The 21,022-nt window shown below is 42.8% G+C and overlaps 2 protein-coding genes across 2 annotated transcripts in view; one reads left to right on the top strand and one right to left on the bottom strand.

Moving 5' to 3' along the window:
- Positions 1–619: 619 nt before the first annotated feature.
- LOC106568719 (angiopoietin-related protein 3) lies at positions 620–4,066 on the bottom strand. The gene is made up of 7 exons (XM_014139298.3): positions 3,439–4,066; positions 2,974–3,084; positions 2,734–2,857; positions 2,454–2,567; positions 2,277–2,372; positions 1,724–1,996; positions 620–1,513 (listed from the first exon to the last, which is right to left on the bottom strand). The coding sequence occupies exons 1-7, from the start codon at positions 3,952–3,954 to the stop codon at positions 1,302–1,304; spliced, it is 1,446 nt and encodes a 481-aa protein (XP_013994773.2). The 5' UTR covers positions 3,955–4,066; the 3' UTR covers positions 620–1,301.
- Positions 4,067–17,081: 13,015 nt separating this feature from the next.
- The window catches only part of LOC106568717 (KN motif and ankyrin repeat domain-containing protein 4), a 31,537-nt gene continuing 27,596 nt past the window's right edge, over positions 17,082–21,022 (top strand). Inside the window, exon 1 of the mRNA XM_014139296.3 lies at positions 17,082–17,452. The gene's annotated coding sequence lies outside the window, so the exon portion shown is untranslated. The remainder of the gene's footprint in view (positions 17,453–21,022) is intronic.

The raw sequence follows: 21,022 nt of genomic DNA, 5'->3' as shown, positions 1-21,022 counted from the left end.
TTATGTCCACTCATTAGCTTGGTAAGAAAATATCAATTGTAGGTCTGATTTCATCAGAGATCGGTGAGATATCAGATATTTTTTCAGGTCAAGGCTGAACAGTGTATACAGGGGAAGTACCCGTCGGACACTCACCATGTTGTCATACGCTCACTGAAGGCCATCCCTCTGTTTACATAAAGGGGCCAACTTTAGCTAACATTCCACTCCTGGCACTTTGTGTGATTGCGAAACATGACACAAAGTACAAGGAGAGGAGTGTTAGCTAAATAGACTGGTACCCAGGCTAAACTTATTCTGCCAATCATGACACTCCCATCCCTCCCATAGCCTCTGATAAGTCCATTCAAGTCCATTTTAATTGAGTAGTAATAATACACTATGTAAAGGCTTGAATAGAGAGGGGTTTTAGGGTACAGTATATTTACAGGTGTAGCTACTAACGGCTATAGATAGCCGTGGACATAGATAGGCATATAGACATTCCAATCTTTCAACTGGATAACCATGTTTTTGCTGATTAGCTAATTAGAAATCAAATGATTTGTCCTAGTCTTTCGGCGTAGTCGAAATACCATTGTAGTCTTTCAAGGGTAATTATTCAGAACCACACCAGTAGTGTCATAAATATGATTTATTTTCCAGAACTGTAAAAATAGTAACAAAAATACAGTATTTACAGTACAGATGTGCTGAGAGTCAATGTGACTAAGACCCCGGTGATAACTGCTGTCATTAAGGTGGATGCCTGTGTGCTGTCCATCCAATTCCTCACCACTTCATACCTGGTTATATTCAGACTTAAGATATGCACGTTTAACACAAATTTGACATGAAAGAATTATGTAGGCTTTGCATATTTACGAGGTTTGTGCGCAGATCACAGGTATGAATACCGCCCACCGTTAATGCATAGTTTACAATGCTTGAACGAGAGCTCTATAGGATTCCACAAATGCATGTAACAATAGGAGGATGTTATCAATCAATTTCACCCCAAAATTACAACGCTAAACTGAGTATAAAAATGGTTGACAATTCATTTGGTTCCTTGTGTCCCAAAGCCTTTAATGTTGAAGGGGAGAAGAGAAGCGAGTCCTTTTTAGATTAGCTATAAGACAAACAGTGGCTTAGAGTCCTGTTTAATCAACGTGGTCCCACTGTGCAGTCGACAGAAGAGACCTGACTAAACTGGACTCCTAAATCTCCTTAAGGCCTTGTTGTCAGGGACTGTCAGTCACATGTATCTTTGCCAAAGGTTGGTCAATGTCTTGTTTCTGTCCATACGTCCATGTTTGTTCTCAGCGGAAGTTGCCTGTTTCTGAGGAGGTTGAGGTGGCCGTAGTGGTGGGGGTGGAGCGAATGGAGATCTGGGTGGATCGGAGGTAGTAGGAGGCCCCTCTGGTGGGCTTCCAGTGGATTCCCCTCCTACACTCTGAATGTCCCTTGGGTCTCACGTGGATGTATCTCCCGTTCAGATTGGTGTCTCCACAAGCTTTGAACCACCAGCCACCTGCGAAAGCCCCGGGGATTAGTTCAACTTGATGCTGGTGTGAAAAACAGCAAACTCCTTTCAATCTAATGTTCCATCAAACCATATGCTTCATAAATTAGATTAAAATCTTTCAATAAATTATTTAATTCAGAACAAACCCTGTACTTGAGCCTTACGGTAAACCATGCATCCATAAAATGTCGTCCTCCCCAGTCCCCACTACTGTACCTGTGTAGGTGTAAGCGCAGTGTGAGTCTTCAAGGTTGTCATTGTCCCGGTCCTTAGTGGAGAACTTCGTACCGGTACGGTTGCTCATTGCATCAGGCAGATTTCCGGATGCCTGTGAGAGGTGGATAGTATACTGGGCCTCTGGTCCATCCAGAGAGAAGTTGTATTCGATGAAGCGTTTGCCCTGTTTCCAGTCCTCCAGTTGGATGTTCAGGAAAGAGTCACCTTGACTAGCCAGGGAGTGGACCTTCTTCAGACCCAGCCAGAACTCCCCTGGTAACACAGACAAATCAACAAGGCTCAGTGCTGTACACGCACGCACGCACGCACGCACGCACGCACGCACGCACGCACGCACGCACGCACGCACGCACGCACGCACGCACGCACGCACACACGCACACACACACACACACACACACACACACACACACACACACACACACACACACACACACAGACGACAGCATCAGTGCTTTAATAATTGAGTACTCTGGTCTGGTGCACTGGTCATGAGAAAATACACATTGCACCTCACAACTCAATCACTCACCTTGAAAGTCTCCAAATCCGTTTTCATACTTCTCCCAATTCTGATCGAAATTCACGGACCCATCCTTCCTTCTCTGGATTATAGTAGCCCCTCCATCTGCAGAAAGGAAATAGGAAATACTTAATCAATAAATATACATTAGTACACAGCATTGGCGCTACTCGTTGTCTGTCTTACCTTGATCCATGTCGCAGTAGACCATGAAGGGCTCGGATTGGTTAGGCTTGATGGTGTACATTCCACTGGCTCTCTCGCCCCTGGTAAATAGCTCACAACAGTCTGATGGAAGATCTGTAGCACAACCCCACTTACAGTCAATCAGCAGCACTAAGGGGTGATGGATCAATCCCTCAAACACTGTGTTTTGTAGGGCCCCTAAAATTGTAGCTGTTGCCAAAGAATGAGCTAAAGGGAATACAAATCCAAAAATGATCATGACTCTTTAAAGCCACCTTACCTGTCATGTCAAAGCTGCCATTTGCAGAGGTGTTGGTCAGATACCCAGTGAGGTCCGGCATGACAGACTGGAAGTTGTCAGATGGTTTCTCAATGGTCTCTTGCATGAAAGGGTTATAGGTGAGCTAGAAATGCAAGGGAATAATGTAGTGCTATAAAAATGTAGTCAATTGCCTGTTGTCATGTTTGGAAGACTGTAAGGCTCAAGCTACATACTTTGTTGTACTATAGCAGCAACTACCTTCTCCTCCAGAGTCTTGATCTTGCTCCTCTGGTGAACAAGCTGGTCGCTCTGCTCTTTCACAGCCTTCAGCAGCTCAGCGATGCTTCTCTCCTGGGTGTGGATCACATCCTGAGGGACACATGATGGGACAGGGTAATTTCTCCCGACATATTTATCATTTGGTTCAATATGTCTATCTGGTAGTACTGTGCTGTTACTCTTCAAGAAAATGGAGTAGGCTAATCACTACTGTATGTAAAAGAACCAAAAGGTGACTTTAGTTAATTTACCTTCTTGAGGTTTGTTGAACTGTCTGAAAATCATGTAAAGATTCCCCGTAAACTTTACCTTGGTTTCTTACCATGGCAATATTCTACATGGATATTTTGTGAGTTTTTTTGAGAATGTTAATCAGCTTTAACCCCATGCTCAATTCAAAACAGCATTTCCCCAATGGGTTAAAGTCAGTTTGGGGTGACTCACCTTCAGTGTGCTGATCTCAACCAGCTGCTCGGCGGGCACCAGGCCCTGAGACAGGCCGCTCAATTTCTCCTCCAGCCCGCCCACCTTGCTTTGAAGCTGGCTACGCTCCTGCAGTATGCTCTCCACCTTGGAGTTGATCTCCAGCGATAGGCTCTTGATCTCCTCGTTGTTGGCCTTGAGCACCACCGTGGTCTTCTTCAACTCCTCCTCTTCCTCCTTGATCTCGCTGGCCAGCACAGAGAGCTGGTTGAAGGAGTGGTCGAATATGTTGAGTTTCTGGAAGATGTCATTGATCTGGCCCTTGGTCTTGTGGACGAAGTCCCTGAGGCTGTGGCCAAGCTGGAGGAGACCATTGGCCAGGAGACGCACGTCGTCCAGAGCGGCGAAGCGGGAGCGGGCCTCGACGGCGGGAACCTGAAGGAGGTGAGGGTCTTCGGACATGGGCTCCTCCTTGGTGCAGAGTACCATTGGCCAAGAAGCCACAAGTACGAACATAAAGGTTAGCGTTAGCTTCATGATGTTGTTTGTTTCTGTCTTTAGACCGTCTCGTGTTGTTGGTGAGCTGGCCAGCCGGCCACTTGAGTCCCCTCTTCCCTTGAAAAGACGCCACAGGACACAGTACTGGGAAACTATATAGGCTGCCTTGGATGAGGTTGATTATTAACTGACTTAGTCTCAACTGAATTTGCTTCTGCAAATATGGCTGCAGCATCCACGAGTCCAGCTTACAAAAGAGCTTAACCCTTTGATTATAGGCTTTGTTTGAAATGACTGGAGTCAGTTATTTCCGTTATTTCAGTGTTCTATTCTGAAATTCTAAACAAAAGAACTGAGTGGGCAGCTGTGTGTGATGCAATCAATTGGAATGTTCAGTTCAAAACACATTGGTGTGCCAGCCTGGTACCAGCATCCACCAACAATGGCTATTCCAAAATGTCCACTTCAGTGTCCCAGTCAGAGAATCATCATGGATGCCCAAATAAATTGTTGTTGGTTCTCAATGGTGGGGCCAAATTCAACAAAATATATTTGCACTTGGAACAGTGTGCACTATTATCAACAACATCTGTGCATAACATATTATATCTGATTTGAGTTTCTTATCTTCCTTTGTATAGTCATTCATAACATTCACATTTGGAGAGTCGCAGGTAACGAAGGGTCTGTTTGTCTCTCAGTGAAAAAGTTACTAATGAGGCTGAGTTGTTTTTGAACAGTTCCTGGTAATAGTTTGTAGTAAACTTCAGATGACCCAGTTTACATATTATATTGATTGTGTAACATGTCCTACAGGTGTAGGATCTTAATTGTATCACTATTTTGTTGCTGAGAAATTTCCTGCGCCACAGGAAATGCAGATGAGCTTTAAGATTTACATAAATTCAATGAAAACCCACACTAACACAGTTATATTAACATTATTACACTTTTCATGTATCCTCATTTTGACCAGCTAATAGCCTAATGTCACGTCCTGACCAGTAGAGGGTGTAGTTGGGTCAGGACGTGGCAGAAGAGAAGTGTGTGTTTTGATTGTTTCGTTTATTTTGGCTGTGTGACTTCCAATCAGGCACAGCTGTAGAGGGTTGTGGCTGATTGGGAGTCACACATAAGTAGCCTACTTTTCCTTTGGGGATTGTGGGTAATTGTTCTTGTTACAGTGTTTGCACCTGACAGGACTGTGTTGGCTGTCAGTTTATTGTTTTTGTAATTGGATAGTGTTCCGTTTCATTAAATATATCATGAACACTAACTCCGCTGCATTTTGGTCCAGTCTCTCTAAAGGCAGCCGTTACACCTAATCACTGATCAAGAAACATTATAGACAAAATGTTAAAATCCTGTTGCTGACGGATTATTTTGCTACGACAATACAGGTGTAATTAAGATCCTACATTGTCCTATAGTTTTGAAATATTTTGTTCAAGCTATTTTTAACCTGAGAAAATGGAATACAAAAAAGGAATACAAAAAAATACAAAAAGGCAACGAGTATGATGCTGTGAATTATTTACAAAAATATACAGTATACAAGTAGGACCAGATGACCATATTATATTACTGCAACGCATTTCGACCAAACAGGTCTTACTCAAGCAGCCTCTGACCAACCAGAGGCTGAAAAATTCTCATAGTGATGCAGTGACCTAAGGTAGAAACGGCTGAGTGGAGTTCCCACATCCGTGTTTTAGCGGCAAAGGAAGCTAGGTTGAATTAGCTGTATCCCTGAAAACCACATGCTTCCAGTTGTTGGCAGCTCCGCTAAGGGTGGTGATGCAGGAGCAGCTACTCCCCCCAGTCAGGGTGGAATGTTGCCAAAATTTGTAACGCATCGCAACTATACAGTGTAGCCATTTTGCATAGCTAATTGTGGTCTTGTGTTCTGTAAACAGTAAATTAGGCTTCAAAATTGTCTCGTTGAGGAAAACCTGATTTGACCAATTGATCTTTAAACTCTAATTTGTATTTGATGTTTAATAGATTTCCATCAAAATTGGAAAAATAGCTTTTTAGATAAACTATTTCTCAAGCAAGAATTTTGCTATGACTGTCTGGGAGTGGTCTAAATGGGGAGGGGAAAACTGAAAACTAGCTGTTATTGGCAGAGAGGTTTTAAACTCTCTTTGTTATTGGTCTATTAAAACCTCTTACATCTAGACGTTCCGCTAGCGGAACACCACTCCAATATCCAATGATAAGGCGTGGCGCGAAATACAAACTCCTCGAAAATCCGCAAACTTCTGAGAGCCTATGGGAGCCTTCTGAGAGCCTATGGGAGCCTTAGAAAGTGTCACGTTACAGCAGAGATCCTCTGTTTTGGATAGAGATGACAAAGAAGGCCAAGAAATGGTCAGACAGGGTACTTCCTGTACAGAATCTTCTCAGGTTTTGGCCTGCCATTTGAGTTCTGTTATACTCACAGACACCGTTCAAACAGTTTTAGAAACTTTGGAGTGTTTTCTATCCAAAGCTACTATTTATATGCATATTCTAGTTTCTGGGCAGGAGTAATAACCAGATTAAATCGGGTACGTTTTTTATCCGGCCGTGAAAATACTGCCCCCTATCCATAACAAGTTAACCAATTTACCGCATGGTGATGTCACCATTGAAAGCCGAAACTCCATGCACGTCCATGCAAACCTGCTGATTAGAAAGTCCTGTGTAGACTGTATTATCAACCAGTAACTATCAGCAAATAACACTGATCACATTTATTCACACATTTACAGTGATAGTTTCATAAGAATTTTGACTGCACTGGGCCTAAAGATTCAGTAAGTTTGACAGTCGATAACTGGTTTTCCTTTAACTATATGTTGCCATGAAATTGGCATGCTATATGAGTGTACAGGGGTATTTTACAATCAACTAGTCAAACCTGATGATAATCTACAGTAGACACATATTGCTTGTTTGCTGGCTCATGGTAACCAAACCAAAGCCAATATGTGCTGTTTGAGCAATCACATTTGATCCGTCATGTTTCAGGCCCAACAACAGATGTCTCTTGTTCTGTTCTTGCTGTCATACACCCGGCAACTCATAATTGCATCATCGTTTTCTTAACTCTGATGAAATGATCACGTCCTTATAAGGGTCAATAGCTAGGTTCCCATCCAATTGGCAACAGATTTTCATGTAAATATTCTAAAATCAGCATAAAAACAATATGCATGTTTTGCGGTTAAATTCCCATGTACCGAATAAAAAAATACAAGTTAAATGAGTTTTCCATTGCATTTTCAACTCAACAAAAATGTTGCGTTGCCTACTCTTGTCTTGGCACATGCACTCTAGCCAACAGTTTCCAGATACAGTGCAGGTAGGCTAGTCTACATGATGAGATTATTATGGACAAAAGAGTGAGATCATTTTTATATGTCAAATGGCAGCCAAGCATCGATCGTCATTTCACCAGAACAAGACTCTTGATATTTATTAAACAGGAGCATCAAGCTCATCACCGTGCACTTTCACCACCCTGTGAAGTTCATCATAATTAATTTCATCTGTAGCCTAATAAACTGCATGCTTTCCTAAGTCGTAGTGAGAGACCACACAACATATCATCGCGGCCATCTCTCGCATAATACATTTTACCGACACAAAAAGATCCCACCTAGTCTAGCGTATTTTGTTTTGTCGACATTTGGAAAGTTTAGCGACAAATTTGCTGTTTCCATCAGGCCTGTCGTGACATTTTCTATCCAACATGTATTTTACTCGCAAATTGAATATATTATTATTATTATTATTATTATGTGTTCAAATAGTAAATTGAGCTTGTCTGGTGCATTGGAATGGTCCCAAAAGTGAAAAACCCTGCCTATCTGGCACTCCATGCAGGCTCGAGCAAACACTCAGGAGAACATTTTCCTCACGCAAAAGAGCCCAGGGCCCGGTTTCCCAAAAGCATTTTAAGGGTAAGTTCATCTTAGAACCATTGTTAAAACCATTGCACCAGGGATTATTTATTAAGCTTTATTGAGCTTGCCTGGTGCAATGGAACCATGTGGTTCTTATTCATCACTCATGAAGAGCGACTCATAACTCAAATGTCATCGTCAAACTTTCAGGGTCAAATACATATCTTATTTACAGCGAATGATGGCTTTAGGGATGACTTGACATTCAACACAGGGAGATTTTTCTAGCAGTAGGCAATGACACTATAAGGCTCACAATCACATGGACATTGACTCTATTGACTTACTTGAAATCTTGGTAATACCAAATAGCTTATTCAATATGAGAGGACAAACAGATTTTATTTAACATTTGTTATAGTGTATGCAAGCGTGTGAGGAAAATGGAAAGGGTACACAGAGACAGGTGAATATTAAATGTATTTGATCCTTGACATATAAACTCAGCAAAAAAAGAAACGTCCTCTCACTGTCAACTGCATTTATTTTCAGCAAACTTAACACGTGTAAATATTTGCATGAACATAACAAGATTCAACAACAGACCTAAACTGAACAAGTTCCACAGAGATGTGACTAACAGAAATAGAATAATGTATCCCTGAACAAAAGGGGGGGGGGGGGGGGGGGGGGTCAAAATCATAAGTAACAGTCAGTATCTGGTGTGGCCACCAGCTGCATTAACTACTGCAGTGCATCTCCTATTCATGGACTGCACCAGATTTGCCAGTTCTTGCTGTGAGATGTTACCCCACTCTTCCACCAAGGCACCTCCCGGACATTTCTGGGGGTAATGGCTCTAGCCCTCACCCGTGCTCAATGGGATTGAGATCCAGGCGCTTCGCTGGCCATGGCAGAACACTGACATTCCTGTCTTGCAGGAAATCACGCACAGAACGAGCAGTATGGCTGGTAGCATTGTCATGCTGGAGGGTCCTGTCAGGATGAGCCTGCAGGAAGGGTACCACATGAGGGAGGAGGATGTCTTCCCTCTAACGCAAGGCATTAAGATTGCCTGCAATGACAACAAGCTCAGTCCGATGATGCTGTGACACACCGCCCCAGACCATGACGGACCCTCCACCTCCAAATCGATCCCGCTCCAGAGTACAGGCCTCGGTGTAATACTCATTCCTTCGACGATGAACGCGAATCCGACCATCACCCATTGTGAGACAAAACCGCGACTCGTCAGTGAAGAGCACTTTTTGCCAGTCCTGTCTGTTCCAGAGACAGTGGGTTTGTGCCCATAGGCGACGTTGTTGCCGGTGATGTCTGGTGAGGACCTGCCTTACAACAGGCCTACAAGCCCTCAATCCAGCCTCTCAGCCTATTGTGGACAGTATGAGCACTGATGGAGGGATTGTGCGTTCCTGTTGTAACTCCGACAGTTGTTGTTGCCATCCTGTACTTGTCCCGCAGGTGTGATGTTCGGATGTACCGATCCTGTGCAGGTGTTGTTACACGTGGTCTGCCACTGCGAGGACGATCAGCTGTCTGTCCTGTCTCCATGTAGCGCTGTCTTAGGCCTCTCACAGTACAGGCATTGCAATTTATTGCCCTGGCCACATCTGCAGTCCTCATGCCTCCTTGCAGCATGCCTAAGGCACGTTCACGCAGATGAGCAGGGACCCTGGGCATCTTTCTTTTGGTGTTTTCAGTGTCAGTAGAAAGGCCTCTTTAGTGTCCTAAGTTTTCATAACTGTGACCTTAATTGCCTACAGTCTGTAAGCTGTTAGTGTCTTAACGACCGTTCCACAGGTGCATGTTCATTAATTGTTTGTGGTTCATTGAACAAGCATGGGAAACAGTGTTTAAACCCTTTACAATGAAGATCTGTGAAGTTATTTGGATTTTTACGAATTATCTTTGAAAGACAGTGTCCTGAAAAAGGGACGTTTACCTACAGAACTTTATATGTACAGTTGAAGTCAGAAGTTTAGATACACTTATGTTGGAGTCATTAAAACTCCACAAAAACTCCACACATTTCTTGTTAACAAACTATAGTGTTGACAAGTCAGTTATGACATCTGCTTTGTGCATGACACAAGTAATTTTTCCAACAATTGTTTACAGACAGATTATTTCACTTACAATTCACTGTATCACAATTCCAGTGGGTCAGAAGTTTACATACACTAAGTTGACTGTGCCTTTAAACAGCTTGGAAAATTCCAGAAAAAAAGATGTCATGGCTTTAGAAGCTTCTGTTAAGCTAATTGACATAATTTGAGTCAATTGGAGGTGTACCTGTGGATTAATTTTGAAGGCCTACCTTCAAACTCAGTGCCTCTTTTCTTGGCATCATGGGGAAATCAAAATAAATCAGCCAAGACCTCAGAAAACAAATTGTTGACCTCCAGAAGTCTGGTTCATCCTTGGGAGCAATTTCCAAATGCCTGAAGGTACCACATTCATCTGTACAAACAATAGTACGCAAGTATAAACACCATGGGACCACGCAGCCGTCATACTGCTTAGGAACGAGACGCGTTCTGTCTCCTAGAGATGAACGTGCTTTTGTGTGAAAAGTGAAAATCAATCCCAGAACAACAGCAAAGGACCTTGTGAAGATGCTGGAGGAAACAGGCACAAAAGTATCTATATCCACATTAAAACGAGTCCTATATCGACATAACCTGAAAGGCCGCTCAGCAAGGAAGAAGCCACTGCTCCAAAACCGCCATAAAAAGCCAGACTACGGTTTGCAAATGCACATGGGGACAAACATCATACTTTTTGGAGAAATGTCCTCTGGTTTGATAAAACAAAAATAGAACTGTTTGGCCATAATGACCATCGTTGTTTGTAGGAAAAAGGGGGAGGCTTGCAAGCTGAAGAACACCATCCCAAACGTGAAGCACGGGGTGGCAGCATCATGTTGTGGGGGTACTTTGCTGCAGGACGGACTGGTGCACTTCACAAAATAGATGGCATCATGAGGTAGGAAAATTATGTGGATATATTGAAGCAACATCTCAGGAAGTTATAGCTTGGTCGCAAATGGGTCTTCCAAATGGACAATGACCCCAAGCATACTTCCAAAGTTGTGGAAAAATGACTTAAGGACAACAAAGTCAAGGTATTGGAGTGGCCATCACAAAGCCCTGACCTCAATCCTATAGACAATTTGTGGGCAGAACTGAAAAAGCGTGTGCGAGCAAGGAGGCCGACAAACCTGACTCAGTTACACCAGCTCTGTCAGGAGGAATGGGCCAAAATTCACCCAATTTATTGTGGGAAGCTTGTGGAAGGCTACCCGAAACGTTTGACCCGAATTAAACAATTTAAAGGCAATGCTACTTGAGTGTATGTAAATACTAATTGAGTGTATGTAAACTTGTGACCCACAGGGAATGTGATGAAAGAAATAAAAGCTGAAAGAAATCATACTCTCTACTATTATTCTGACATTTCACATTCTTAAAATAAAGTGGTGATCCTAACTGACCTAAGACAGGGAATTTTTACTAGGATTAAATGTCAGGAATTGTGAAGAACTGAGTTTAAATGTAGTTGGCTAAGGTTTATGTAAACTTCCGACTTCAACTGTAATTCCTAAAATGCTTCTAGTCTTAGTGTGGCTAAGTAACCACAAGGCCACAGCGTTGGTCACATACAGTACATATACATAATACTTTTGTGGGTGTGGATTCTAGTAAAGAAGTTGTGATTGGTCCTTCTTGTTGAAAAAGGCCAGCTGTGTTTAAAGGTCTGTGAACTTCCGATCAAGGGGAGGCATCTGCATCATAGAGGACTATACCAACACAGTCAATATGTAACCGATAACCACAGTGGCCTACAGTAGCATAGAGTTACATAATGCACATAGAGCATAGAGTTACATAGCATAGAGTTACATAATGCACATCAAATTAGGTCAAACCCAATGGCACCTAACTATTGATTGTGTATCACTTCCAGTAGAATTTCTATTTTCAGTTTTCTATTTTCACACTACGCTATTGATACTGACTAAATGTGGGTTGAAAAGTTACCCACAAATATCATCACAGTAACACTTTAACCTAAAGCTTCAATTATAAAGGCTCATATAGTAGATGCTTAAAATAAGTTATACAGCATTATATCTGCAGGCGTTAGGTAAAGTGTTACCAGTATCACATGTAAAACCTTGTAAAAGCAACAATCTCCCCGACTGAACATCTTCTACACCGGCTATTCCCAAACTGGGGTGCACGCTTATGCCGTCGGGGGTACGCCAACTAAAAATGTGATTCACATTTTCAAACAGTCCATTTAGATTTTCCATCGGGGCTATACATTTGGGTGAGGTGCTTTTCTCGCCTGAGTAGCCTTGTTTCACTGCCAAAAATAAAATTAAACCATCTACAGTGTGTTCAGCGAAATAACAACACAATGTCAAATACAGGTAGCCTAGTCAAATTATTGACATCCAATCACATTAACGGTTACTCTCTCACGGAAATTCCACTAATGGTCCGTACATAGCCAAATGTAGCTGCTGCTCATTCTGATTGCTCGAAAATTGATAAATGGTTGAAAAAAGTAAGGCCCGCATCCATAGACACACATACCAGCTCTACTGGTAGTACTGCTACTACCAGCAGTACTACACCTGCACCTGTCAATGACACAAGTTGTTCTGCTTCCATGAGCACACCCAATTCTAGCATCAGTAATTCTACATTTGTTGCTAGACCAGCTAGCATCGACACTGAGAGTTGTGAATCTGATGCAGCTAAAGAGCCCCCTTACCCGGGAAAGCATCGAACAACAGACAGGGGTGTTGAACCATCGAAGAGGTGCAAAAATGATGAGAACTACATTGATTTGGGGTTCACTTATATTGAGAGTAGTGCCTTTCCTCAGCCACAGTGTGTTATATATGCAAAAGTACTATCTCACAACTCGATGAAACCTTCACTCTGACAAAACATTCCCATTTGAAAAATAAGCCACGGGAGTTTTTTGAGTGAGAATTAAGACGACTTTCGAGTAGTAAGACATGTATAAAAGCAACAGGTACCATTAATTAGAAGGGGCTAGAAGCGTCTTATGTGGTGAGCTACTGAGTGGCTAGGACAGGCAAGCCCCATACTATTGTGGAGGACTTAATTCTTCCTGCTGCCGTGGATATGGCTGGGACAGTACTGGGGGAAAAGGCCCAAAAAACTATACAGGCAATATCTTCATCAAACAACACTGTTTCACGAGGTATCAGTGACATGGCAGGAGATGTTTTGAAACAATTACTGCTTCGCATACAAGCCAGTGAATTCTATGCGTTACAGCTGGATGAGTCAACAGATGTGGCGGGCCTGGCACAGCTCCTGGTATATGTCTGTTACGTTTACGGGGGGTCAATTAAGGAAGACATCCTCTTCTGCAAACCACTGGAAACCAGGACAACAGGAGAGGATATTTTTAAAGTACTGGACAGCTTTGTGACATCAAATGGACTTTGGTGGTCAAGATGTGTTGGTATCTGTACTGATGGCGCAAAAGCCATGACAGGGAGACATAGTGGAGTGGTAACGCGTGTGCAAGCAGTTGCTCCTGACGCCACTTGGGTACACTACAGCATCCACCGAGAGGCTCTTGCTGCCATGGAAATGCCTGACAGCTTGAAAGACATTTTGGACACTACAGTCGTGGCCAAAAGTTTTGAGAATGACACAAATATTAATTTTCACAAAGTTTGCTGCTTCAGTGTCTTTAGATATTTTTGTCAGATGTTACTATGGAATACTGAAGTATAATTACAAGCATTTCATAAGTGTCAAAGGCTTTTATTGACAATTACATGAAGTTGGTGCAAAGAGTCAATATTTGCAGTGTTGACCCTTCTTTTTCAAGCCCGCTGCAATATGCCCTGGCATGCTGTCAATAAACTTCTGGGCCACATCCTGACTGATGGCAGCCCATTCTTGCATAATCAATGCTTGGAGTTTGTCAGAATATGTGGGTTTTTGTTTGTCCACCCGCCTCTTGAGGATTGACCACAAGTTCTCAATGGGATTACGGTCTGGGGAGTTTCCTGGCCATGGACCAAAAATATCAATGTTTTGTTCCCCGAGCCACTTAGTTATCACTTTTTCCTTATGGCAAGGGGCTCCATCATGCTGGAAAAGGCATTGTTCATCACCAAACTGTTCCTGGATGGTTGGGAGAAGTTGCTCTCGGAGGATGTGTTGGTACCATTCTTTATTAATGGCTGTGTTCTTAGGCAAAATTGTGAGTGAGCCCACTCCCTTGGCTGAGAAGCAACCCCACACATGAATGGTCTCAGGATGCTTTACTGTTGGCATGACACAGGACTGATGGTAGCTCTCACCTTGTCTTCTCCGGACAAGCTTTTTTCCGGATGCCCCAAACAATCAGAAAGGGGATTCATCAGAGAAAATGACTTTATCCCAGTCCTCAGCAGTCCAATCCCTGTACCTTTTGCAGAATATCAGCCTGTCCCTGATGTTTTTCCTGGAGAGAAGTGGCTTCTTTGCTGCCCTTCTTGACACCAGGCCATCCTCCAAAAGTCTTCGTCTCACTGTGCGTCCAGATGCACTCACACCTGCCTGCTGCCAGCTCCCGTGCAGCAGCTCTATTTCCTTTTCCAACAGCCAGATCAATCGCCTTCAACTTGAAAGCTGCATCATATGCATTTCTCTGTGTCTTTGCCATGATGAGGGTGACAAGTAATCAGAATGATGGGAAGTTTGAGAGCCCGCGATTTAATCTAAACAGTAAACAAAAAAGTTGTTTGACCTTAACCCGTTCGGCAATTTCATTGGTCTAATGAAAGCTTCATGCCGCCAAAAAACTGAGCACGTCACAGAATGTGTTTTTTATATTTTTTTTTATTGAAAGCGGGAAAAATCCATATATTAGCCGCGTCATTGTTTAAGCCGCGAGGTTCAAAGCGTGAGAAAAAAGTTGCGGCTTATAGTCCGGAATTTACGGTATTATATTATTATTTGTGCCCTGGTCCTATAAGAGCTCTTTGTCACTTCCCACAAGCCAGGTTGTGACAAAAACTCACACTCATTCTTATGTTTAATAAATGTAGGCTTACAATGATGGCAAAAAAACTACATTTGAGAGTGCGCTGACCCTGGTGCTAGAGGGGGTACGCAGCTGGAGGTTGAATGTTTGAAGGGGTCCTGGACTATAAAGTTTGGGAACCACTGTTTTACACTAAACCTTGGGATATTGTTAAAATAGATAGATTTTGTTTTTTTTAACTACTAACCTTGGTTACAACTTTATGTGATGATCCCCTTTCACCACTAGAGGGCATTCTTGGCAAATGAACAAGATAGGCAAAAGGGGAAAGTTTACATTGAAAATACATGTACAGTAGACAGAACAAGGGTTTGTACAGGTAAAAACAAACCTCTACATCATTTGCTGTCTTGGTACAAATCACAAGATAATGATCTTCAACTAGCCTATATTAGCACTTAAAAGGGATAGTTCACTCAAATTACATATTGGTTTCCTTACCTTGTAAGCAGTCTATGGACAAGATATGACAGCAATCCATGCTTTGGTTTTGTTTACCTGGCCACTGTTTCAAATGGTAACTTTTTAGCATTTCTGGCACAAATCCAATGCAAGTCATTGGTACTTACACTGAGTATACCAAACATTAGGAACACCTTCCTAATATTGAGTTGCACCCTCTTCATCAGAGCATGGACTCTACAAGGTGTCGAAAACGTTCCACAGAGATGCTGGCCCATGTTGACTCCAATGCTTCCCACAGTTGTGTCAAGTTGGCTGGATGTCCTTTGGGTGGTAGACGATTCTTGATACATAAGGATAACTGTTGAGTGTGAAAAACCCATCAGTGTTGCAGTTCTTGACATAAACAGGTGAGCCTTTGATGTACTACCATACCCCATTCAAAGGCACTTAAATGTTTTGTCTTGCTGAATGGGACACATACAATCCATGTCTCAATTGTCTCAAGGCTTAAAAACCCTTATTTAACCTGTCTCCTCCCCTTAATCTACACGGATTGGAGTGGATTTAACAAGTGGGGATCATAGCTTTCAGCTTAATTCACCTGGTCAATCTATGCCATGGAAAGAGCAGGTGTTCTTACTGTTTTGTATACTCAGTGCATATTAGCATTTTCACACTTCATGTGTAAATCATGTCCAAGTACCTTCCAATGCAATCCATTTTTAAATACTTTAGGATGATTTCTTCTCTTTATACTGTAGCTGCCATAACCAACTAAGTCAGCTCTGAGTTTTCTGTTGTGTACACTGCAGTATGTGGTCAGTCAGCAGTGCTTTTGTCCAATAAAACGTTTTTTTTTTTTTTGCCCTCAGTAAAACCACAATCCCTTTCGGAGTCAGTGGTCTGTGTGTGTAATGGAAAATGAGCCTTTCTTCGCTAATTCCTTTTCCATCCGTGTTATGAACATGGTGAATGTGAAATGCTGTGGTTATGGCTCTGTGGGCATCTCTTTCTGCTTAATGGAATTCTGAATGTTATTTTGAGTAAGTCAATAAGATGTGTCGTTAGTTTGTGCACAGGCTGCAAACTTGTTTAAATATTTCCGTTTCTTTAGGGGTACATTCTTCCTCTATTGCTGCTTGGATTATATTTATCTTGGCCTGAGAAGATTGCCCCACTTCACAAACAACACACACACACAGACACACACACACACCAACCCCTCTTACTTGCTCTAGCAAACAATAGCTTGGTGGAAGGAGGGGTCGTTGGGCTCCTTGGTGGAAGGAGAGGTCACAGGGCTGGTTTTTGACAGTAATGGCCTTACGACAAGGGGACGATTGTAGCATTGTGTAGAGGGGGTAGACAGTATGGTGGTCATGGGGGAAAAGGGGACTCATGAAGAATAAGAGGTATGTCCTGTGCATTAACCTCTGTGAATTGCCCCGCACATCTCTGCCTCCTTGTTATTTTCTTGATTATAAAGGGCGGTCACAGTCCACATAACAGAGGATAAGTTTACACCAGTTGCCTGTGTGTATGTGTCCATGCATATGAAGTTAGCTGAGTTAAAAAATAACTGTGTGTGTGTGGTGTGTGTTGTGTGAGTATTTTCATGTATAAAAGTGGCATTACTTGAGTTAAAAAATAACTGTGTGTCTGTGTGTTTTGAGGGAACACTGCACACAATACCCTCACTGACTACCTACGGGAGTTTATTTTGAAAACCCACTACCAGCTGCCAGGGTCTGGGGTGAGCTGCTTTGAGTAAGGGGCCCCACCTGCATGCTCCTATTGGTCGATATCCTATGACATGGGTGTGGCCGCTCTGTGTGGGCCCCCACCCGCAGTCTCATTGGACAGAGGGAGAAAGTTATGCTCTGAAACCCCTCCCCACTCTGCTCTTTACACACAACAACAACACAGCTTTTGCTATGAGAGGATTCTAAAGAGGTATTTGCCAAGCAGCCACGGCATCCCACTCTCCCTGATGGTACCTCCTTCTAGGAGAGAGACAGACAGGCAGGGCTGAGATGAGAGAGAAGTGACTGGAGAAGTACTGGAACTCAGACTGGAGTGGATACTCTGACACACACATCAGGTTACAGTTGAGAACACCAGAATTGTTAAAGGTAAGTGAAAGTTGCTTTTTCTTCTATTTCTCTGCTAGTTGAATGTACTGTTATTGACTGTGGGTAAAAGTTGGTAATTCAAATAAGAATGGGTTGTTTTAATCTTAGAACTGAATAGATCGGAAAATGTTATTTAGTTGTCTGAACGAATCAGGCATACAGGTTGGATTTGTTGCACTTACTGACCATCTGATAGACATCTGCACTCTTAGAAAAAAGGGGTCTTCAGCTGTCCCCATGCTGTCCCCATAAGAAAACCCTTTTTGGTTCCAGATGGAACCCTTTTTGGTTTCCAATTAGAACCCTCTGTGGAAATGGTTCTATCTTGAACCCAAAAGGGTTCTATCTGGAACCAAAAAGGGTTCTTCAAAGGGTTCTAAGAGTGTGACCTCTAAAAATCGATTGTCTATCACACATGCATTACCTCTCAACCCATCACACACACACATATAAACTCACTCACTCACTCACTCACTCACTCACTCACTCACTCACTCACTCACTCACTCACTCACTCACTCACTCACTCACTCACTCACTCACTCACTCACTCACTCACTCACTCACTCACTCACTCACTCTATCTGTTTTGGCCCAAGCATTTAAAATACCATGCTGTTTTTCCTCCCTGCGTGAAAGCCCTACTGGCAGCTTTTATCCTATGGACTTATGTCCTGCACACGGATCGGAGATTGAGACCCTGTTGCTGTTGGAGAGACACCAGGACAGAACAAACTGGATGGAGCGATAGAGAGAAAGTGTGTGTGGCGTGCATGTGTGCGAGAGAAAGACACAGAAAGAGAGAGAGAGAGTTGGGCGGAGAGAAAGAGGGGTTAGGTGGAGGGAGTTGGAGTCGTAGAAGTTGGCTTTAGTTTCTAAACCAAGTCCAAATAGAAGACAAGGAATGGAGTTATGTGCTGAAAAACCACACAGTCAGCATGTCCATACTGGAGGAAGAAAATATCCCTTTTTTAAAGAACAGAACAGAGAGAGAGAGAGAGAGAGAGAGAGAGAGAGAGAGAGAGAGTTAAAGACAGACACATGCTGTACACATACATGTAAATGGTTATTGAGAACTTGAGAAGGGCCCACAGGACGCCATAGGATATTCAATTCACCCAAGTCACTGCCCCCTCCAGTTGTAGATTGTGTCCCAAATGGCACTGTATTCCCTATATAGTGCACTACTGTCGACCAGAGCCATTCTGGAGTCCACAGCACTTTGTAAGTAGCACTTTGGGTTTGGGAAAAAGTGCATCACAAATAAGCTGCATACACGTCACCACCACAGTTAACGAGAGCGAGAGAGAGAATCATCTGATTTTAGCAGAATAATCAGTCCAGGAACAGCTGAAAAAAATTGTCATCTTCATGTTCATGATAGCGGTATATTTTCGACAACATTCTTCACAAAGCTTATATCAGAGCCCAATTCCCAAGGCTGAAACTCTGAACTCTTTGTTTAAGTGTAGCAACTGATGTAGCAACGTCAAGGTAGCCTGGTCCCAGATGTGTTTGTGCTTGCCAATTATGGTCATTGTCACATAGATAGCTGTTGGCAAGACAGCACAAATAGATCTGGGACCAGGCTAACTTCGAGGTGTTCCAGGAACAACAATCCAAACAATGTGTGTACGTGCCCATTACATGTCAGTTGTTTGTCCAACGGCCCAGACTAATATCTAAAATGTGATATTCTGCAGCAGAGGCCTCAATGTTTTAGAACATATCTTCTTGAGGCCTCAATGTTTTAAAACATGTCTTCTTAGTGAGGCTACCGTTTTAAGTGTCATGTGTTCAAATTTAATTTGTCGTTTGTAGTCAAGAATGCTGTGGACAGAGATGTTTGGATTGCAAAGTTGATAATGATGTGAGGAGGCTGTGTGAGGAAGAAGGCTGCATTTATCCCCAGGACAGGACAGAGGTGGGAATAGGAAGAAACAAAGCCCTGAAATTGGCCGCAAAATGGCTGTCGAAAAAATATTGACACTTCCTTCTTCTAAGACCTTTAAAATGGGGAAAAGGCATTAGGAGGATAAATAGGGTGCCTTGATCTGGAAAAAGACCCGAAAATATGAACATAGTGAAAGCTCCAAGTACTCTAACCTGGTCTCGGATCTGCTTGTGCTGCTATGGTCCATAAAACTTGACAAGGTAACAAACAGATCTGGGATCAGGCTAAAAGTACTGAAGTTCATATATTTGAGGTAGCTTACTGTAGGTTACAGTTGGATGGGGCTTATGTGGGGAAAGTGAATATTTTTCCTTTTGTTTCTCCCAAATGGGTTTCCTGTGAGGTAGGCCAGTCGCTCTAAGCAGTGACAATTAAAAATTGTCCCATGGAAATGTGGAGAGGTTTAGGGTAGGACTGTAACCGATTGTGCTATATTCTATCCTCTGTGGTGAGACGGTGGGGAATAAGTGTGTGTTTGTGTGAGTGAGTGAATGAGTGTCTAGCTGTCTCTCTCTCAGACTGTCTCAAAATTACCATAAACATACCCACTGATACCCTATTAACATGAATGTACTGTGGTACATTGTACTGTGTCATACTATGGAGGTCAATCTCAAGAGCAATTAACACAACTCTTATCAATGCCTGCCTGTTTTATCATGATGCCGTTGAGAGATTGAGATGATCATAGCAACAGCTGCTGTAGTGTCGATGTGACTCAACGTTGGAATGTCTAGCTATATGTAATGGACATGAGTTGGTCATGGTTGCTCATGGTCATGTGATGAGGTAGCCAACCTGCGACTTAAAAATCAGTGTCGGCCCTTTGCCCTAGAGAGAATTTCATTTTGGTCTAATGGTCAAGACGTTGGTTTCTCCTGTGGCAGTCCTGGGTTCATATCCTGCCGGGTACATGTACACGACAGTAAAAGTTATGGTTATGTCTGTAGCAATACACCACAGTTAAAGTGTTGTATGTAGCTATGCACCATAGTGTGGACAATTCAGGGGGCAGCGTACCGTTAAGCCAAGAGGTTCGAACCTCTTATCGAGGTTGCTAGGTGTTGGGTTAAAGGGGAATTTCACCCTGGGGGAATCTGGGCTTGTTTTCATCATGTCTGAGGCATTTCTAGGACAGTGAGATGTGTTTCATCTCACTGATTCGTATTCTGGCCCCTGTCCTTCCCACAAGGCGTTTAAAAAAAAAAAAGGAGGGCAACACTAACAACACAATCCTTTGGGCAAAACTGAAAGAACTGTCCAGACGCAATGGCTTCAAGTGATTCCTCTTCTCAACATGAATTCGAGCATGGAACACTTTTTGATGTACTATTAGCTACATGGTGACATTCAACCATACATGTTTCAACCGGAATATAGCGAAGAGTATTCGAAACAAAGAGTTGGATAGCTAACGTTTAGCTACAGCTGATGCCAGCACCAAGAGAGCAGATGACAAATACGGTGCCTAGCTAAGTTATTTTTCCTGCAAGCCACCTAGCTAGCTAGCAAAATGTAGTTTATCTACTGAAACCCATACTGTATTGCTGGCTGACATACTACTGTGTTACAGTGGGGAGAAATCAAATTATTTTTCTGTTTGCTAACTTAGCTAT

This window comes from Salmo salar, chromosome 14 (assembly GCF_965601325.2).
Source record: "Salmo salar chromosome 14, fSalSal1, whole genome shotgun sequence".
NCBI lineage: Eukaryota > Metazoa > Chordata > Actinopteri > Salmoniformes > Salmonidae > Salmo > Salmo salar.
The sequence above is the reverse complement of the archived record's forward strand: the minus strand, read 5'-3'. Positions and strand labels throughout refer to the sequence as shown.

Bases quoted from the DNA above. Each gene is read 5' to 3' on its own strand.
- LOC106568719 (XM_014139298.3), bottom strand. From the start codon at position 3,954: ATGAAGCTAACGCTAACCTTTATGTTCGTACTTGTGGCTTCTTGGCCA. The intron at 2,373-2,453 runs GTAAGACAGACA...TCCTTTCTGCAG, and splicing joins CTACTGCGACATGGATCAAG to ATGGAGGGGCTACTATAATC. The intron at 1,514-1,723 runs GTACAGTAGTGG...GGGCTTTCGCAG, and splicing joins CTGCGCTTACACCTACACAG to GTGGCTGGTGGTTCAAAGCT.